The following is a 15,716-nucleotide window of genomic DNA, read 5'->3' as shown; positions in this document are numbered from 1 at the left end:
TCAAACATATAAAATGATAGATTCTATCCATTATCTCCCACATCTATCCTTTCTTCTCCATCCATCTTTTCTTCAGTCCATTTTTTATATCAAATAAAGAATAAGAGAGGACATCATAGTCGTATTGCAAGGCAGAATATCTAGTGATACCGGCACGAGGGTCAAAAATTTGCTAAAAGATAGTGTTCCGTATGTTTTTAGATTTTTTTTTTTTTACTTCTTAAATAAAGGGATAAATCTAACCAAATCGAAGATAAGTCAATCATTTGATCTCATCATTACTAGTACTGTTTGAATAAATCCAAAACCCTCTTGTCACAAGATTTACCGATATCAAACGTGCGGCTGTATATTGGTGCATCAGCAGCATGCCTGATAAATGATTCCTACACGAACCAGTGGACGTCATTGACTGCGCTCGGGCATGTGGTGCACGCAGTGGTAATTTCTCGCTGCTTAGGCTACTGCAGGCTGGTTGTTGATAGGTCACCGGCGGGATGGAGCACAGAATTTGCCAGGAATAACGAGGGAATGAAATAATTATAGATGCAGGGCCAGAGACAATAAGAGTGAAGCTAGTACTTACACATGTACGTCCCTCCGTATCTATATACATACATATGTATGTATACCAACGTACATATCTCTCCCTCGAAAATATATTTGCAAGGATATCGAGCTTGCCATGATTGCGAGCTTTAGAAAATATATTGGAGGAACGCCTGGAATAATAATTTTAGAAAGATAAATAGAAAAGGCAGAATAAATTCATGGGCAAATAATAGCCATTATTTTCTTTACAACAGTCGATCTTACAGCTCTCACCATCATAACGGACCATCACGTATGATTTAGGGACGTCTATGTGGACCAGCTAATCTTCCCATCTCGACTCCACCATGCTAACTATACACGACACGTGGTTCCGGTGTTTCGTCCCGCATTATTCTTCTGTTAAACAACGAGGCCTGCCGTCTATGGCTCGTCAATCAAAAGAGAATACGTAACAACCAGAAAAGTCCCATGCAACTTGTCTCATCTCATCATACAAGAGGGAATTTTCCTTGGAACCCTCATGTAAAAGCTGTTTTATTCTGCACTGAGAAACTTGATGTCAAGACCAATGATGAAGTTTTCGTCTCAAACACATTTTCTATCCTAACATATAAACATCTTCTTTCCTAACATTTTCTTTCCTAACATATAAATCCATCCCCAGTGGCCGGAAACTCCACAACCCCACGGTCTGAACGAGGAGAAGGAGAGGAAGAGGAAGGAGAAGAAAAAGGAAGAGTGTAGTTGGCTTTCTACTCATTCAAGCCATGGCATCCATGATGGGAGGAGACTTGCTCAAGCCTATGTCATGAGGAAGATCCACAAGGAGAAGATGAAGAGAATGGAAGAAGAGATGGGGGGAAAGAAGTCCAAAGAGAAGAAGCCCAACAAAGGTTTATTCTTCGGATTAAGAAAGAAAGTCCATCCAAATGGTTTGGTTAGTCTGGAGAATGCTCGCAACGCTGGAGATGCTGCAGTACTGAACTGACAGGAGGATCAGAAGAGTAGTGACCATTTGTAACTATATATCCATGAGTGCAATCCAACCTACTGGAAGTTGGTTGGTTGTGACCTTATAATTTTTATAATTTGGAGTAATTGTTTCTTTTTTTTGTAACACTTGCTTCGTATGTAGTATATAAGGATTTTTAATTATGTAGGAATTCTTCATATTGATTCTTTATAGTAGATGTTTTTTTTTTTGGCTAAACATATTGGTAGAAGTAAAAGAAAGTCCAACAAGTAAACATTTTCTATCCTAACATTACAGACCGGCAAAGACAGACTAGCTAAAAGAATCAACAAGCTATGTGGTCTCTCCAGGTGGAAATCTCCTCAAATATTGGTAACCTCTTGGATCTGAACGGGGCCCACTCGTTCATCACGAGATCCAATCTCTCCATGATCTCCTCTTTTATGCTCAAGCCCACCTCCAATGGAGAAACAGCAGGCTGCAGTTCGATCTCACGCAGCAACTGTTCCGCCCGGCTAATCATCTTGCCGTCATCCGAGCTTGGGTATCTACGGTGCAGGACTTCCTCGAGCACCGCCCGGGCCTCGTCGAACCTTCCTTTCTTTATGAGGCAGAGGCCGAGATTGCAGGCCTTGTTCGCATCAGGCTCGATCATTTGAGCTTTGCGGTACACTACCTCAGCTGCATCATAGTTGTTTTGTTGCATGTAGGCCCAACCAAGGTTGCCCTGTCAAAAAGTTTGCAAGATATCTGAGACTAGAAAGCTTTCGTGGCCTTGATAAAGGAAGGCTTAGGGAATATGATTGCATGACACATGGCAAAAGGTGTACGGATTTCCAGAAACATATGCTTGAAGAAGTGAAATGCCCGAAGGCCGACAAGGGTAACTTTTGCTGAAATGTTATGATTACGGAGTGTTGTGTGTGCATGTCCATATCTATTACATTGTTTTCGCGTGTAATTTAACGAATAAAGACTACTAAGTGTAATAGGTTGGAAGAAACTAATAACTGGGAGCAACAAAAAAATTACCGGGATGCGCGAAGTTTCTCGCTGGATCGAGATCTGGAACTTTTTGCCATGGGAGCGTGCTGTCTTGGTGGTCTTCCCATTGAAGGCTTCACCAAGGATTATCATCCCCAGCTTTTGCTTTAGAAGCTCTATCTGCTCCTCCATCCTTCCACATTTCTGACCATCAAAACTTTTCATTATCGACAAACTCGATCATCTGGATTTTTTTTCTCTCCAGCTTGGATGGAAGTAAGATATATATATATATATATATATATATATATATATATATATATATATATATATATATATATATATATATATATATATATATATATATATATGATGTGTTTGATAGAATTGAAGAATCTCAAATATAAAATTAATAAACACTCTTTTCTTATGGTGGAGAGATGACAAGAAGAATACTTGCCTCGCATACCACAATAGACAAATCACCTTCCTATTTATAGATGCCTAGATGCCTTTTTATATTCCATAACATTTAATTCATGCATGGAATACTAAGAAGTATTTATAGAATTCTATGTATTTAACTCTTCATCTATCAAGAAGCCTATTCCTTTTTACAAGGAGGCCTTTCAGATTTTCAAGAGACCCTTTAGTTTTTCAAGAGATCTTTTAGTTTTCTAAAGTCATTTAATGATAAATTTAAAATAATCCAACAATTTCTCCCTTAAACTTGTTCATCTTGATGCTATGACTCCAAGCATCTTCCTCAGCCTTTGATAATCTTCACTTTTGAGTGGTTTTGTGAATATATCAGCAACTTGTTCCTTTGATTTGCAATACACAACCTCCACAATTTTTTTTTTGACTTGATCACGAAGAAAATGGAATCTAGTGTCGATATATTTGCTTCTTCCATGTTGGACTGGATTCTTGGCTAGCTCAATAGCAGATTTGTTATCAACATTGATCTTTATAGGCTCTTTTTATGGATGACCCAATTCTTCTAGCAAATTGCGCAACCATATAGCCTCACATACATATGATGCCGCTACAACATACTCTGCCTCACATGTAGATAGTGCCACAATAGATTGCTTCTTTGAGCTCCAAGAGAAAGCATCAGCACCAAAATAAAAAACATAACCGGAAGTGCTTTTCCGTTCATCAAGATCTCCACCCCAATCACTATCAGAAAAATCAATTAAACTTGCATCATTGGAATGAGTGTAAAACATACCATGATCAAGAGTTCCTTTAAGATATCTAAGAATCCTCTTTGCCGCCATCCAATGTGACTCCTTTGGATGCTCCATATATCTACTAATCAAACCAACTCCATAAATAATATCGGGCCGACTTATAGTGAGATAGCGAAGACTTCCAACAAGACTTTTGAAGAGAGTCGAGTTCACCTCCTTGCCTTCTCCTTCTTTATTAAGTTTTTCTCCATAAGCCACCGAGGTATTTACTTCCTTACAACTCTTCATTTTGAAATTTTTTAGAATGTTTCTTGCATATCTCCCTTGAGAAATGAAGATGCCATCTTCTCTGTGCTTTACCTCGATGACAAGAAAATAGGACATCAAGTCTCCACCCGTCATTTCAAACTCCTTGCCCATAGCTGCTTTGAATTCATAAATCATTTCCTTGCTACTACCTGTCACAAGAAGGTCATCTACATATAAACATATAATCAAAATATCATCTCCTTTTTTCTTCACATAGGTGGCATATTCATAGGGGCACTTGACAAAGCCGTATCCTTGGAGATAATGATCGATCCGTATATTCCATGCTCGGGGCGCTTGCTTCAACCCATACAAAATTTTTCGTAACTTATACACTTTATCTTCCATGCCTTTAAGGATATAACCCTCCGGTTGCTCAATATAGACTTCTTCTTCAAGGTAGCAATTGAGAAATGCTGACTTCACATCCATATGGTACATCTTCCACTTGTGATGAGATGCAAGTGAAAAGATAAGCTTCACGGTGTCAAATCGAGCAACTGGTGCAAAGATTTCATCATAGTCGAATCCCTTCTTTTTCTTGTAGCCTTTGGCAACAAGGCGAGCTTTGTATCTTTCTACTTCTCTATTAGCAGTGTGCTTCACTTTGTACACCCACTTAACGCCTATCGCCTTTAGTCCTTTTGAAAGTGTAGTTAACTCTCACGTATTATTTTTCTCTAGGGCATGGATCTCCTCCTTCATTGCCTTTCTCCATTCAGCTTTTTGCACTGCTTCATCAAATGTTAGAGGTTCAACATCAGCAAATAAACAATATAAATTAACTTGTTCAACTGCTTTTGTTTCATCATAAAGATCATTAAGACTTTTAAATTTTCTTCCATGACTTCTTGTTGATATAGAATGACTTGAAGAAGCTGGTGTAGCTTGTGGTGGTGGAGATGATCTTGCTGGTGATAATATTGGTTGGGCAGCCTCCACTTCTATGTTCTCCTCAGCTTCATTATGAAGTGGTACATATTTGGTATGAAAATCTGTGCCACTCCAATCCCATACATCATCTTCCTTGAAGACCACATCTCGACTAATGATTACCTTATTTGCCATTGGATCATACAACTTGTAGGCTTTGGATTGCTCACTGTATCCTATGAAGATGCACTTTTGGCTTCGATTATCAAGCTTTTTTCTCTTCTCTTGTGGTATTTGGGCATAAGCAATGCTCCCAAAAATCTTCAAGTGGCTCACTCCTGGCTTGTAGCCACTCCAAGCTTCCTTTGGTGTCATTCCTTTGATGAACTTTGTCAGACTTTGGTTGATGAGATAGGCTGCACATGCCACCGCTTCAGCCCAAAATTGCTCGAAAAGGTTCTTCACTTTCAACATACTTCTTGTCATGTCAAGGATGGTCCGATTCTTTCTTTCGGCTACTCCATTTTGTTGTGGAGAGTACGGAGCAGTGAATTGATGTCGAACTCCTTCATCACAATAGTTTCTGAAAGCATTTGACATGTATTCTCCACCTCTATCGAATCTCAAAATTTATACTTTATAGTTACATTCTTTTTCAACTAAAATTTAAAATTTTTAAATGTAGAGAGTGCAGCCGACTTTTCTTTAAGAAAATAAATCCACAATATTCTACTAAAATCATCAACAAATGTCATAAAATATTTGTTACCACCATGAGATTCTGGAAGAGGGCCGCATATATCAGTATGCACCAACTGCAATGGTCTCATTGCTTTCCAAGACTTTCCACCTTTGAAGGGAGCTCTTGTATGCTTTGCTAGTGTGCACTTTTCACAAACTTCATTTGGATAATATATATGCAGAAGACCTTTCACCATACCATCTTTAGATAGTAATTTCAAACTTTCAAAATTTAAATATCCAAGCCTGAGATGCCAAAGCCAAGAAGGGTTCTTGATATCCACTTGCAAGCATTTTTGAGAATCTGTCTTTAAGAGAAGAGGAAACATCCTGTTCTTCGCCATCTGGACACAAGCAATCAGCTTCCCATTCCAATCTCTTAAGGTTAGTGATGACCTTTCATATGAATTATATAACCCTTCTCCAAAAGTTGGCCAATACTTAGAATATTACTCTTCAAGTCTGACACATAATATATATTAGAAATAAAATCAGGCGTACCATTCTTTTGTTGAATCATGATCTTGCCTCTTCCTTTGATGAGAATTTTGGAGAAATCTCCAAACTTCACATCACCATGCACCCCTTCTTGCAACTCCACGAATAGGTCTTTTCTTCCACACATGTGGTTTGTGGCTCCTGAGTCAAGAAACCACACATTCTTCAAGTCTCCATTTTGTTGGCATGCCAAAAGAAGAGTTGGCTCTCCTTCTTGGTTTTTGGATTCGGAGTAGTTGCTTTGCTCATTGTTCCAACACTCATAGCTATAATGCCCATATTTGTGACAATTATAGCATTGAACATTGGATCTTGCTTGGTCACGACCTCCGTTTAATCTTCTACCTCGACCATGTTCACCTCTTCTACCACCTCTTCCATTGTTGAAATTTAGAGTTCGGCCTCTTCCACCATTGTAGCCTCCTCGACCATGACTACGGCCTCGACCGCGACCACGGTAGTTGTTGCTACCACCTCTTATGTTGCTACTAGCATCTCGAAATGCTTGAGATTGCCCTTGATCCTTTCCTTTTTGATCTTTGGCCTCCACCTTTGATTGAAGTATTTGCTCTATATTGGCTGCTTTAATTTTATTTTGCTTCTTTTGTTCATGGACTTGAAGTTTACCCATCAACGCATTGATGGATAGAGTATCCACATCATTAGCTTCTTCAATAGCGACAACAATATGCTCAAACCTCGATGTCAAAGATCGAAGTATCTTCTCCACCACTCGAACATCATCTATCTTCTCTCCATTCTTCTTCAATTGGTCTACGATAACCAAAATCCGAAAAAAGTAGTTGAAGATATTCTGTCTCTTTCATGGTGGCGACTTCAAATTCTCTCCGTAGTTGTTGTAGTCGGATTCGCTTCACTTTTTCTTCTCCTTTAAATATGATGGAGAGAGTATCCCATGCTTGCTTTGCAGAAATTGCCTCAGTAATTCTTTCAAATGTCACCTCATCCAAGGCTTGATATAATTGAAACAAAGCTTTCTTGTCTCTCCTCCTTGTAACTTTCAAAGTCTTCTTTTGATTTTGATTGTACCCTCTCTCTTGATCTGGTGTAGGCTCGGTGTAGCCATCATTAACGATCTTCCATAGATCTTGTGAGCCAAACAATGACTTCATCTAGATACACCAATTCCAAAGTTCTCTTTAGTAAGCTTTGGGATTTGCAATTGCACACCATCACTAGCCATTTCCCTTAGGATCAGTCTTCTCAACAAGACAAGGCTCTGATACCAAATGATAGAATTGAAGAATCTCAAATATAAAACTAATAAACACTCTTCTCTTATGGTGGAAAGATGACAAGAAGAATACTTGCTTCGCATACCACAATAGACAAATCACCTTCCTATTTATAGATGCCTAGATGCCTTTTTATATTCTATAACATTTAATTCATGTATGGAATACTAAGAAGCATTTACAGAATTCTATGTATTTAACTCTTCATCTATCAAGAAGCCTATTCTTTTTTACAAGGAGGCCTTTCAGATTTTCAAGAGACCCTTTAGTTTTCCAAGAGGCCTTTTAGTTTTTCAAAATTATTTAATGATAAATTTAAAATAATCCAACAGTGTTATACTTTGTAGTTAGTAGAAAATAGGCTGATACCTTGTAAAGGTCAATGAGGAGATTGTCCAAGGATACCTGTGCTTGCTTGGAGCACAGGTGCCTGAAAGATTTGATGGCTTCGACCGCTTCCTCTGCGCGGTCCTGCTGCTTCATCCCCACTGCCATGTCCTTCAGTGCACTGTCCACCCGGTCCCCAGCATTTATCGCCTTCCAAAACCATACGATCGCCATTTCTGGATCCTTCTCCACAAGCTGATTCATTTGATGGGATATTCTCTCATTATATAGTTACGATTTCCGGTTCCAACAATTGTACTTGATAGTGTGTTGATAGATCATGAAACATTACTTGAGAACACTATTTAGATCTAGGGGTCACGTGATGTCTACTGGAATATAAGAAGGGTGGGGTGGCATCATGTCATGGAGAGAGGATAAAAAAATATAATATATAAGACTATATAGTTTTATTACTAACTAGCAATTACTTTATTTTTTATGCAATCCAAGAGTTAATTATATATAATGTTGTGTGTGTAATCTGGTCCAGAAACCCCTCATGAATTCAGGCCAGACATCCTGCAAATGATGAAGTTGGATCTTCTTTTGTTTGGGTCACAAGAGCGATCGACAATTGTGAAATGAGATGATCAATCTGAGTTCATTCACAAGCTCGAAAGGAACTTAAGATTTGAGAAAGAAATCACAACAAATAAAATTCCATAAGATCGCAATACCTCGAAAGATTATCCAAAGAACCGACAGGTTTAGAGGAGATAAAACAATACATACAAGCAGCAGCAGCCAAAAAATAACAATTCTTCAACAATTTATGAATATTTCATAAAATTCAAGATTCTTGGAAAATAGAAAAAATCAGCAAAATTATTGGACCAATAAAATGACCCATGTATTAAGAGAAGAAATTCTTCGATTCATCCAAAGAGATAATGAAGTTTTTTGATTCTTTCAAAAAGATAAGGACAAGACAACAACAAATGTGGTGCAAGGAATTAATCACCGCATATGAAAAGCGAGAGCTATCCCACCTCTATTTATTCTGATTCAACTAATGGCTTCTACAAAACTAGATCAGTCCCGTCTCGAAATCATTCGTTGCTCTTCCCTTTGATTTGAACGAAACTACTGGTCATATCCATGTAGCTCCAAGTGAACTCACAAGTATTTCATCGCACATAAAACATCGAACAAACAAACAAAAATCTAAATCATGAAATCGAAACTTAGTCTGAAAGGAAGCTTAGCAGCTCATCGCAGTTGTAACCAAAAAAAAAAAAAAAGAAACAAAAAGTTAAAAATTCTGTACTTGACAAACAGTTCGTTATACAAATTGTAAAACTTATGGCCGCTGGTAACGAGAAAATATATAGATCAAACATTTCTGAAAACCATAATTGATAAAACGAAGGAGGAGATCTCCACCATTTTTTTTTTAAAAAAAACAAAAAACACAAGATCTAATTCAAAAATCGACAAAAACCACTCCTGAGGAATGGAAGAACTGGGGAACAAAATCTTATCAAAATTATGAACTTTAAATTAATTAGCGGATTACGAATAAGTACCTGGAGATGCTTGGCTCGACCATAAGGGCTATCCCCCGCCGGCACCTTATGAATCACATGGGACATATCCTCCTTCTCTCCTCCCCCTCTCCTCTTTTCCGCTTCCATGTCTGTCTCTCCTTTCTCTCTCTATCTTCTCGTAAGAAAAGCCGGACGACAGCAGAGAGAATTAATTATATAATATTTAAGGGGAGAGGGAAGGTGGACGGCAAGGCGTCCAAGTTCACATAGAGGTGGGATGACGTGGCGTGTCGCGACGAGACGAGCCGAGGGCTGCTTTCCTACGTGGTTCGGCCGCGGTTTGCAACGCGCCACTCGTTGGCCCGCCCCCACACGCACAGGCGGCTCCTCCTCCAACCCCATTTTTTTATCTAATTATCGCTGGCTGCTGGTGGGAGGAATTTATCAACATCGAGATTTTTGGACGAGTTCACATGGTTTGATTTTTCACCTACGTACTGTAAAAGATTCCTCAACTCAATGCAGTATTGCTTGAACTCGGAGAAGATTCACCCAAGAGCTAATCCTCTCAACTTCAATTTTCTCAAAAAAAAAAAAAAAAAAATCCAACATTCAAAACTCTGATAGTGGTGTGATTGGCGTATTGCCTCGGATAGTGATGTGTGTTTGGCTATATATGAGTTTCCACATAGAGAGAAGAAATAGGAGCTTCTCTTTCAACGGTTTCTTTTTCAGTGCAAAGTTACTGCTCCACCTAAGATGAGTCTTTAATTACCAACCATAACAGTGATGGTCTGCCACTGATGGTAAGATCGTTTCCTAGTTTGACAGAACCGTCAACCAAACATTAACAACCCGCTACATACAAGACTCCATTACCATATCCGAAACACATTTAATGAGTCCCTCCATTAAAACTATTTAAAATTAACTTTGATGCATCCGTTAGTGTCGATGAAGCTTCTGCTAGTTATGTCATTAGGGACTACTGCGCTACTGTCATCCTAGCCAAGGAAAAGCTTCTACACATTTCATTTGTACCCTTTGCAGAGCAGGGCGTCCCATTCTTTAAAAGAAGGGAACCAATTGTCAGACTACATGGCGGATAAAGCTATGCTAGGGGATTTTATGTGCTCTGCAGTGGCTGAGATTGATCAACTTGGTTTGGATATACACAAAGCCGATGCTTATGGAATTGGATTTATGTGACACTACTGATTATAACAGCATTCACTTCTGATTCTTATGGAACTGGGTATATGACATATTACTGATCCGCAGCGTCCACCTGTGTTCTTCTCTTCCAATATTGCAACTCATCTTAAACACACTCAGCTACCCTCTAAAGCCTCAAGTATATTGTGCTTCTTTCTACGTTATCCATGGTGGTTCATCTAACCTACTGCACACCGGCTCTCTGATTATTGGGATGGCGCTGGACATCATATTCCATTCTATTCTCATGCATGCTCCACTCACCGGCCGTTTCATCTGCTAACTACACTAATTTCATCTCATAGAATCTGTTTGATTTCTTATGTTCTCTTCAGTTTCTTTAATTTCACAAACATTGGGTCAGCCGTTATACTGGTTCATGTATGGTTGCTATCTTTTATTTCGCTGCCTTTTTACATACTTTATATCGGTTGGACAATCTCTGCCTTACATCAACTATTATTTGAGTTAAGAGGGTGCTTAAGGTTGTTACAAGATTGCTTATTAATTAGTGTGAAATCCAAAATAGCAACAAATAATCACATATAAAAAAATAAAACGTAATGATTTACATGCTTCGGCTTTTGGTCTACGTCCATGAGCGAAAATAAAAGAAATTTCACTATATCAAAAAAGATGGAATACAAAGAACATACAGTGGCTCAATATAAAAGACAGCCTTCAATAACAAAAGAGGTTTGATTTCAATATATATACATATAGCCATCAATATTAAAAAAAAAAAATCAAAATATCCAAACGAACCAACAAAATCCAAAATTAATCGAATTCGTACCTTAGGTCATACCAAATTCAAACCACACTTAACAAATCTTTACCTTTACTTGAATTCTATCATGCTACAATATAAGATAGTGAACTTCTCCCCATCTCCAATAATGCCCCTAAGGGTCTATCTCAGCATCTCAAAATACGAATCAAATCTAAGCAGTGCTTAAACTAGAGAATGATAAGTGGGTTGATCATCATATCTACTAGATTATCTACCATAGAAATTTTTTTTGGTGAAATAACCCCTTGTAATATAACATTTCGAATGAAATTATATTGACATCAATATACTTGATTCTCTGATGATACATCTGATTTTTAGTCAGATGTATAGCATTCTAGCTGTCATAATAAACAGTAGTTATATCCTACTATAGTCCAGATCATCAACTAAACCATACAACCAAATAGCCTCCTTCACTATCTCTGTAGCTGCCATATACTCTACCTCTATAATAAACAAAGCAATGTAGACTATAAAGTCACTTTTCAATTGATGGCACAACTTGAGAGAATGAAGACATGACAACCTGTCAGAGACCTCGTCCTATCCAAATCACCTATATAATCAAAATTCACATAACAATAATATTGTTATAAGTGTCGGAACCCTGATGATATGCAAAACCAACGTCCATAGTGCTCTCAAATAGTGTAAGATGCATTTCATAGCCAACTAATGGACCTTTTTTGGATGCCGCATGTACTTGCTAATGACACTGACAGTTTGTGAGATATTAGACATGTGCAAACCATGACAAGCATGATAGTCCCAACTGCACTAGCGTATGGAACACATGACATATATTCCTCCTCATCAGACTATGAAATAAAGTAGCTGAAGTCTTAGTATGCTACAAATAGAGTATTCACTAGTAGGAGTGCAAATGAGCTGAGCCACTCGTGAGCTACTCGAGCTTGACTCGAGATCAAGCTCGAGCCCGAGTATTTTGAGTCGAGTCGAGTTTGAGCTTTCAGTTACTCAACTCGGCTCAGCTCAATTGTATCTTTACTCATTGGCTTGCAATTCTGTATATCAAAATACTCAGTATACCTTCATATTATAATTTTTCTATGATAGAAATAATCTGCATGTGCGTCGATGTATGTGAATCTCAATATCCAAATTTTTTTTTACTGCACCTAAGTCCTTCCTCTCAAATTCACTGCTAAGCTATTCAACTTCTAAATCTCAGACATATTCTTTGTTGCAATGAGTATATCATCAACATAGAGTAATAAATTAAAAAGAAGTGTGTGAGCCTCCTATGATAAATATAATTGTTATAGTCACTTCGAAAGTAACCATGTCCAAGCATAAATATATCAAACCACTTATACACTATCTTAGAGATTACTTCAAATTATGTAATGATTTTCTTAATAAGCAAATGTGGTTCCCTTATCCTGAACAACAAATCTCTCGAGTTGCTATAAGTAAATCTGTTCCTCAAAATCACTATATAACAAAGTTATCTTGACATCAAGCTATTCAAGCTCTAGGTCAAACAATATAGCAATAGTAAGCAACACGCAAATAGAGCTATGTTTTATAATAGGAGAAAAATTTTATTAAAGTCTATATCCTCCTTCAGAATGTAGCCTTTTGTAACTAAGCGTGCTTTGAATCTTGCTGCTTCAACCTTCGAGTTCTTTCTTTTTTCTTGGAGATCCATTTGCACTCAACAATCTTCTGGCCCTGTGGTGGTTTCACGAGCTCCTATGTCTAATTCTTATGAATAGACTCAATTGATCCTCACTCATATAGCAATATATCACTATGCAAACTTACTACTAGTGATGGCTCATGATAATTATGAGAATTCAGATATTTTTTACCTTGTAACATGAATCTTGAAGTAAGGGCAGAAAAAAAATAAGTCACACTATGAGAGAGGGGAAGAACAGGACTCTAATTCATAAAAAATAAAGAAAAATCCCACTAAAACTCAAATTAAAATGATCCTGATTCTTGCCTATAAATAGAGATCCTTCTTACTTACCACCATAAATTGCTCGAAAAATTGCTGTTAATTTGAGTTTTTTGTTGAGCCCTTTTCCTTGAGATTTCATTGGAGAGACTGCATTTTCCCTCGTCGGGCCGAGGTAACCTCTTTTCCCTTCTTTTTCTTCCTTTTTCCGAGTCGATCTTTTGTCGTTGATGCTTGGATTAGAGCCGGCAAGTCGTCGGTTTGAGTTTGAAACAGGCTCCTCTGTTTCGAGCCTTTTCTTTTAATTTGGGATTTTTACGAATCTTTGCTAGCCATTGCCACCGATAGGATCCTATCTTGCCCCCACCGTTGGCTCCTTATGTTGCCACCACATCGAGGATTGCTGCTAAGAAGATGGTGGGGATGGCTGGCCACAAAATATTTCCTTCCTATTTCAACGGAGAAGAAAGAAAATGAGAAGAAAGAAAAAAAAGAAAGGAAAGAAAAGAAAGAAAGAAAAAAGAAGAAGAATTTCTCTCTCATCCTCTCTCCTCTCTTTGTATTTCTCTCTCCACTTTCTCTCTCTATAAATTTCTCTCTCTACTTTTTCTTTAAATTTTTTTCTCTCTATTCATGGATTTCTCTATGTAGAAATCTTATGGATCATGGAGGATCCAAGTACTTAGATAATTTAGATTAATTGGTTGACCCTAGGAGGTGTTTTGGATTTATGATGTTAGGATCGTTTATTATATTTTTTTAACATTCTTAATCTTTTATGATTTTTATTTTTGATCCTGATCATATAAAGGTGCGACTGTTTGCACAATATGTCAAGTGAATATCTTAATCTCGAATTCATAGATCGAAAAGTTGATCAATAGCTGTACTTGAGTCTGAGACTGATACAGATAATTTTTTTATACATAATCACCATTATATATGCTATTTTTATTATTATAATTGGATTATTGATTTTGTATCATTAGATTTATGTTGATGGATTTGTTATATTTGAGACACTATTATTTTTTGCATGATTTTTTAGAATGAGTACATTATATGTTGACTATATATGTGTATTAGTGATTGATAGTATGAATATATGGATATGATACACTTATCTTAATTACACTATAAGCTGAAAATGATTTAGTGAAATGAACATGTAATAATCGGATGGAAAGGATATGGTTTGGACTAGCTTTATTATGTGGAACATCCATGGGCTTACGCATGAAATTCGATCAATAAAGATCATGAGAATTCAATCTAATAAAAATTGAGGAATAGCTGATTAGGAGCTTATACTAGGACTGAAGGATCAGATCGCACACCGGATCGATTAGAGTTAGAAGCTGTGGATTTTAAAATAAATCTGATCCGGCATATGACCAAGCATAGAAAACATAGATCTAAATCAGAAAATGAAATCATAAATCAGCATATAAAAAGAAATTGTGATAAACTCTTTATCACCTTATGCAGGTAGTAATTCATGCAATTGATGATCATGATTTGAGGAGGTCCGCTGTCAAGCCGCACAGACATTTAGTCTCTACGGATATCCACTTGGACCTGACCTAGGAAGCTTTCTCCTGATCTAATCCTACTCCAAGGTGGATCTAAGGGCTCCTGAATCTGCAATCGAATCGATCTTCTAAAGCTGTTGGATCAACTCTTGAAGCAGCCCTTCCTTCGCTTGAACCGCACCTAAACTCTTTCAAGCACTCTAAGGACTAGCCAACTCCTTTTGGGCATGGAATATGGCAGCAATCTAACTCTTAGGCATGTAAGACTGGAGGGTAGTGGAGGTGAGAAAATTAAGTAGGGTTTCGGGTCTTAATTTTCAATACAAAAGACCTTTGATAAGGGATCTATTTATAGACCCAAAATCCTAACCACGTGCCCAACATTGGTGGCACATCTTTGAATTCAAACTTCAAAGAGGGTGCCCACTCCTCTCTCTTGTTTCAACCTTATCCATAAGAGGTGACGCCCTTAATTTTTCTCCAAACAAATTAAAGAAGGGGCGGAAGCCCATATGTTCATTTCTTCCATAACAGAAGAAGGCGCGCACGCCCCATGATCTTATCATGGTAGGCACACGCCCTCTCTTTCTCCCATTTAAATTCAAATGGATAGGGTGGTTGCCCTTATCCATTTGAATTCAAATTCGATGAGGTGGTTTCTCTCATCCTTATCCATTAGGCATGAGACTTTCTCATGTGATAGATTGTAAGAGAAATGAGAAACAAGATGGGGTGCCAACTTTTGGTGCCCTTCCTCTCTGATCCTCAAGAGGCATGCGCCCCTTGACCAAGTCAAGGAGGGCGTGTGTCCCTTCAAATTTAAATCAAATTTCAATTTAATCAAAGGAGGCTTAGTGCAACCAACTCTTGGTGTCTAATTTAGAGCCCAAATAGATTAGGCTAAGCCCTATCTGATAGGAAACTTAATCCTGGAGAAATCTGGATCTAATCATAGGCTAGCATGATTTTCTTAGATCCAAT

The 15,716-nt window shown here is 37.8% G+C and overlaps 1 protein-coding gene across 3 annotated transcripts; it reads right to left on the bottom strand.

The window, feature by feature from the left end:
• Positions 1-1,437: 1,437 nt before the first annotated feature.
• On the bottom strand, positions 1,438-9,468 carry LOC140858631 (protein SULFUR DEFICIENCY-INDUCED 1-like). 3 transcript variants are annotated; one of them, XM_073259909.1, is made up of 4 exons: positions 9,305-9,468; positions 7,794-7,970; positions 2,561-2,716; positions 1,438-2,255 (listed from the first exon to the last, which is right to left on the bottom strand). In XM_073259909.1, the coding sequence occupies exons 1-4, from the start codon at positions 9,410-9,412 to the stop codon at positions 1,854-1,856; spliced, it is 843 nt and encodes a 280-aa protein (XP_073116010.1). In that variant the 5' UTR covers positions 9,413-9,468; the 3' UTR covers positions 1,438-1,853. The 3 variants fall into 3 exon arrangements, with proteins under 3 accessions (XP_073116010.1, XP_073116009.1, XP_073116011.1); XM_073259908.1 differs by having other exon boundaries at positions 7,758-7,970; positions 9,305-9,466; XM_073259910.1 differs by lacking the exon at positions 2,561-2,716 and having other exon boundaries at positions 7,758-7,970.
• Between the last annotated feature and the right edge of the window lie 6,248 nt (positions 9,469-15,716).

The sequence above is a fragment of the Elaeis guineensis genome, chromosome 6 (assembly GCF_000442705.2).
Source record: "Elaeis guineensis isolate ETL-2024a chromosome 6, EG11, whole genome shotgun sequence".
Lineage (NCBI taxonomy): Eukaryota > Viridiplantae > Streptophyta > Magnoliopsida > Arecales > Arecaceae > Elaeis > Elaeis guineensis.
The sequence above is the reverse complement of the archived record's forward strand: the minus strand, read 5'-3'. Positions and strand labels throughout refer to the sequence as shown.

What these genes read in the sequence shown, in the direction of transcription:
- LOC140858631 (XM_073259908.1), bottom strand. Translation starts at nt 9,412, where the DNA reads ATGGAAGCGGAAAAGAGGAGAGGGGGAGGAGAGAAGGAGGATATGTCC. An exon ending in GTCGAGCCAAGCATCTCCAG is followed by an intron (nt 7,971 to 9,304) that starts GTACTTATTCGT and finishes CAAATGAATCAG; the next exon opens with CTTGTGGAGAAGGATCCAGA. An exon ending in GAGAAACTTCGCGCATCCCG is followed by an intron (nt 2,256 to 2,560) that starts GTAATTTTTTTG and finishes ACTTTTTGACAG; the next exon opens with GGCAACCTTGGTTGGGCCTA.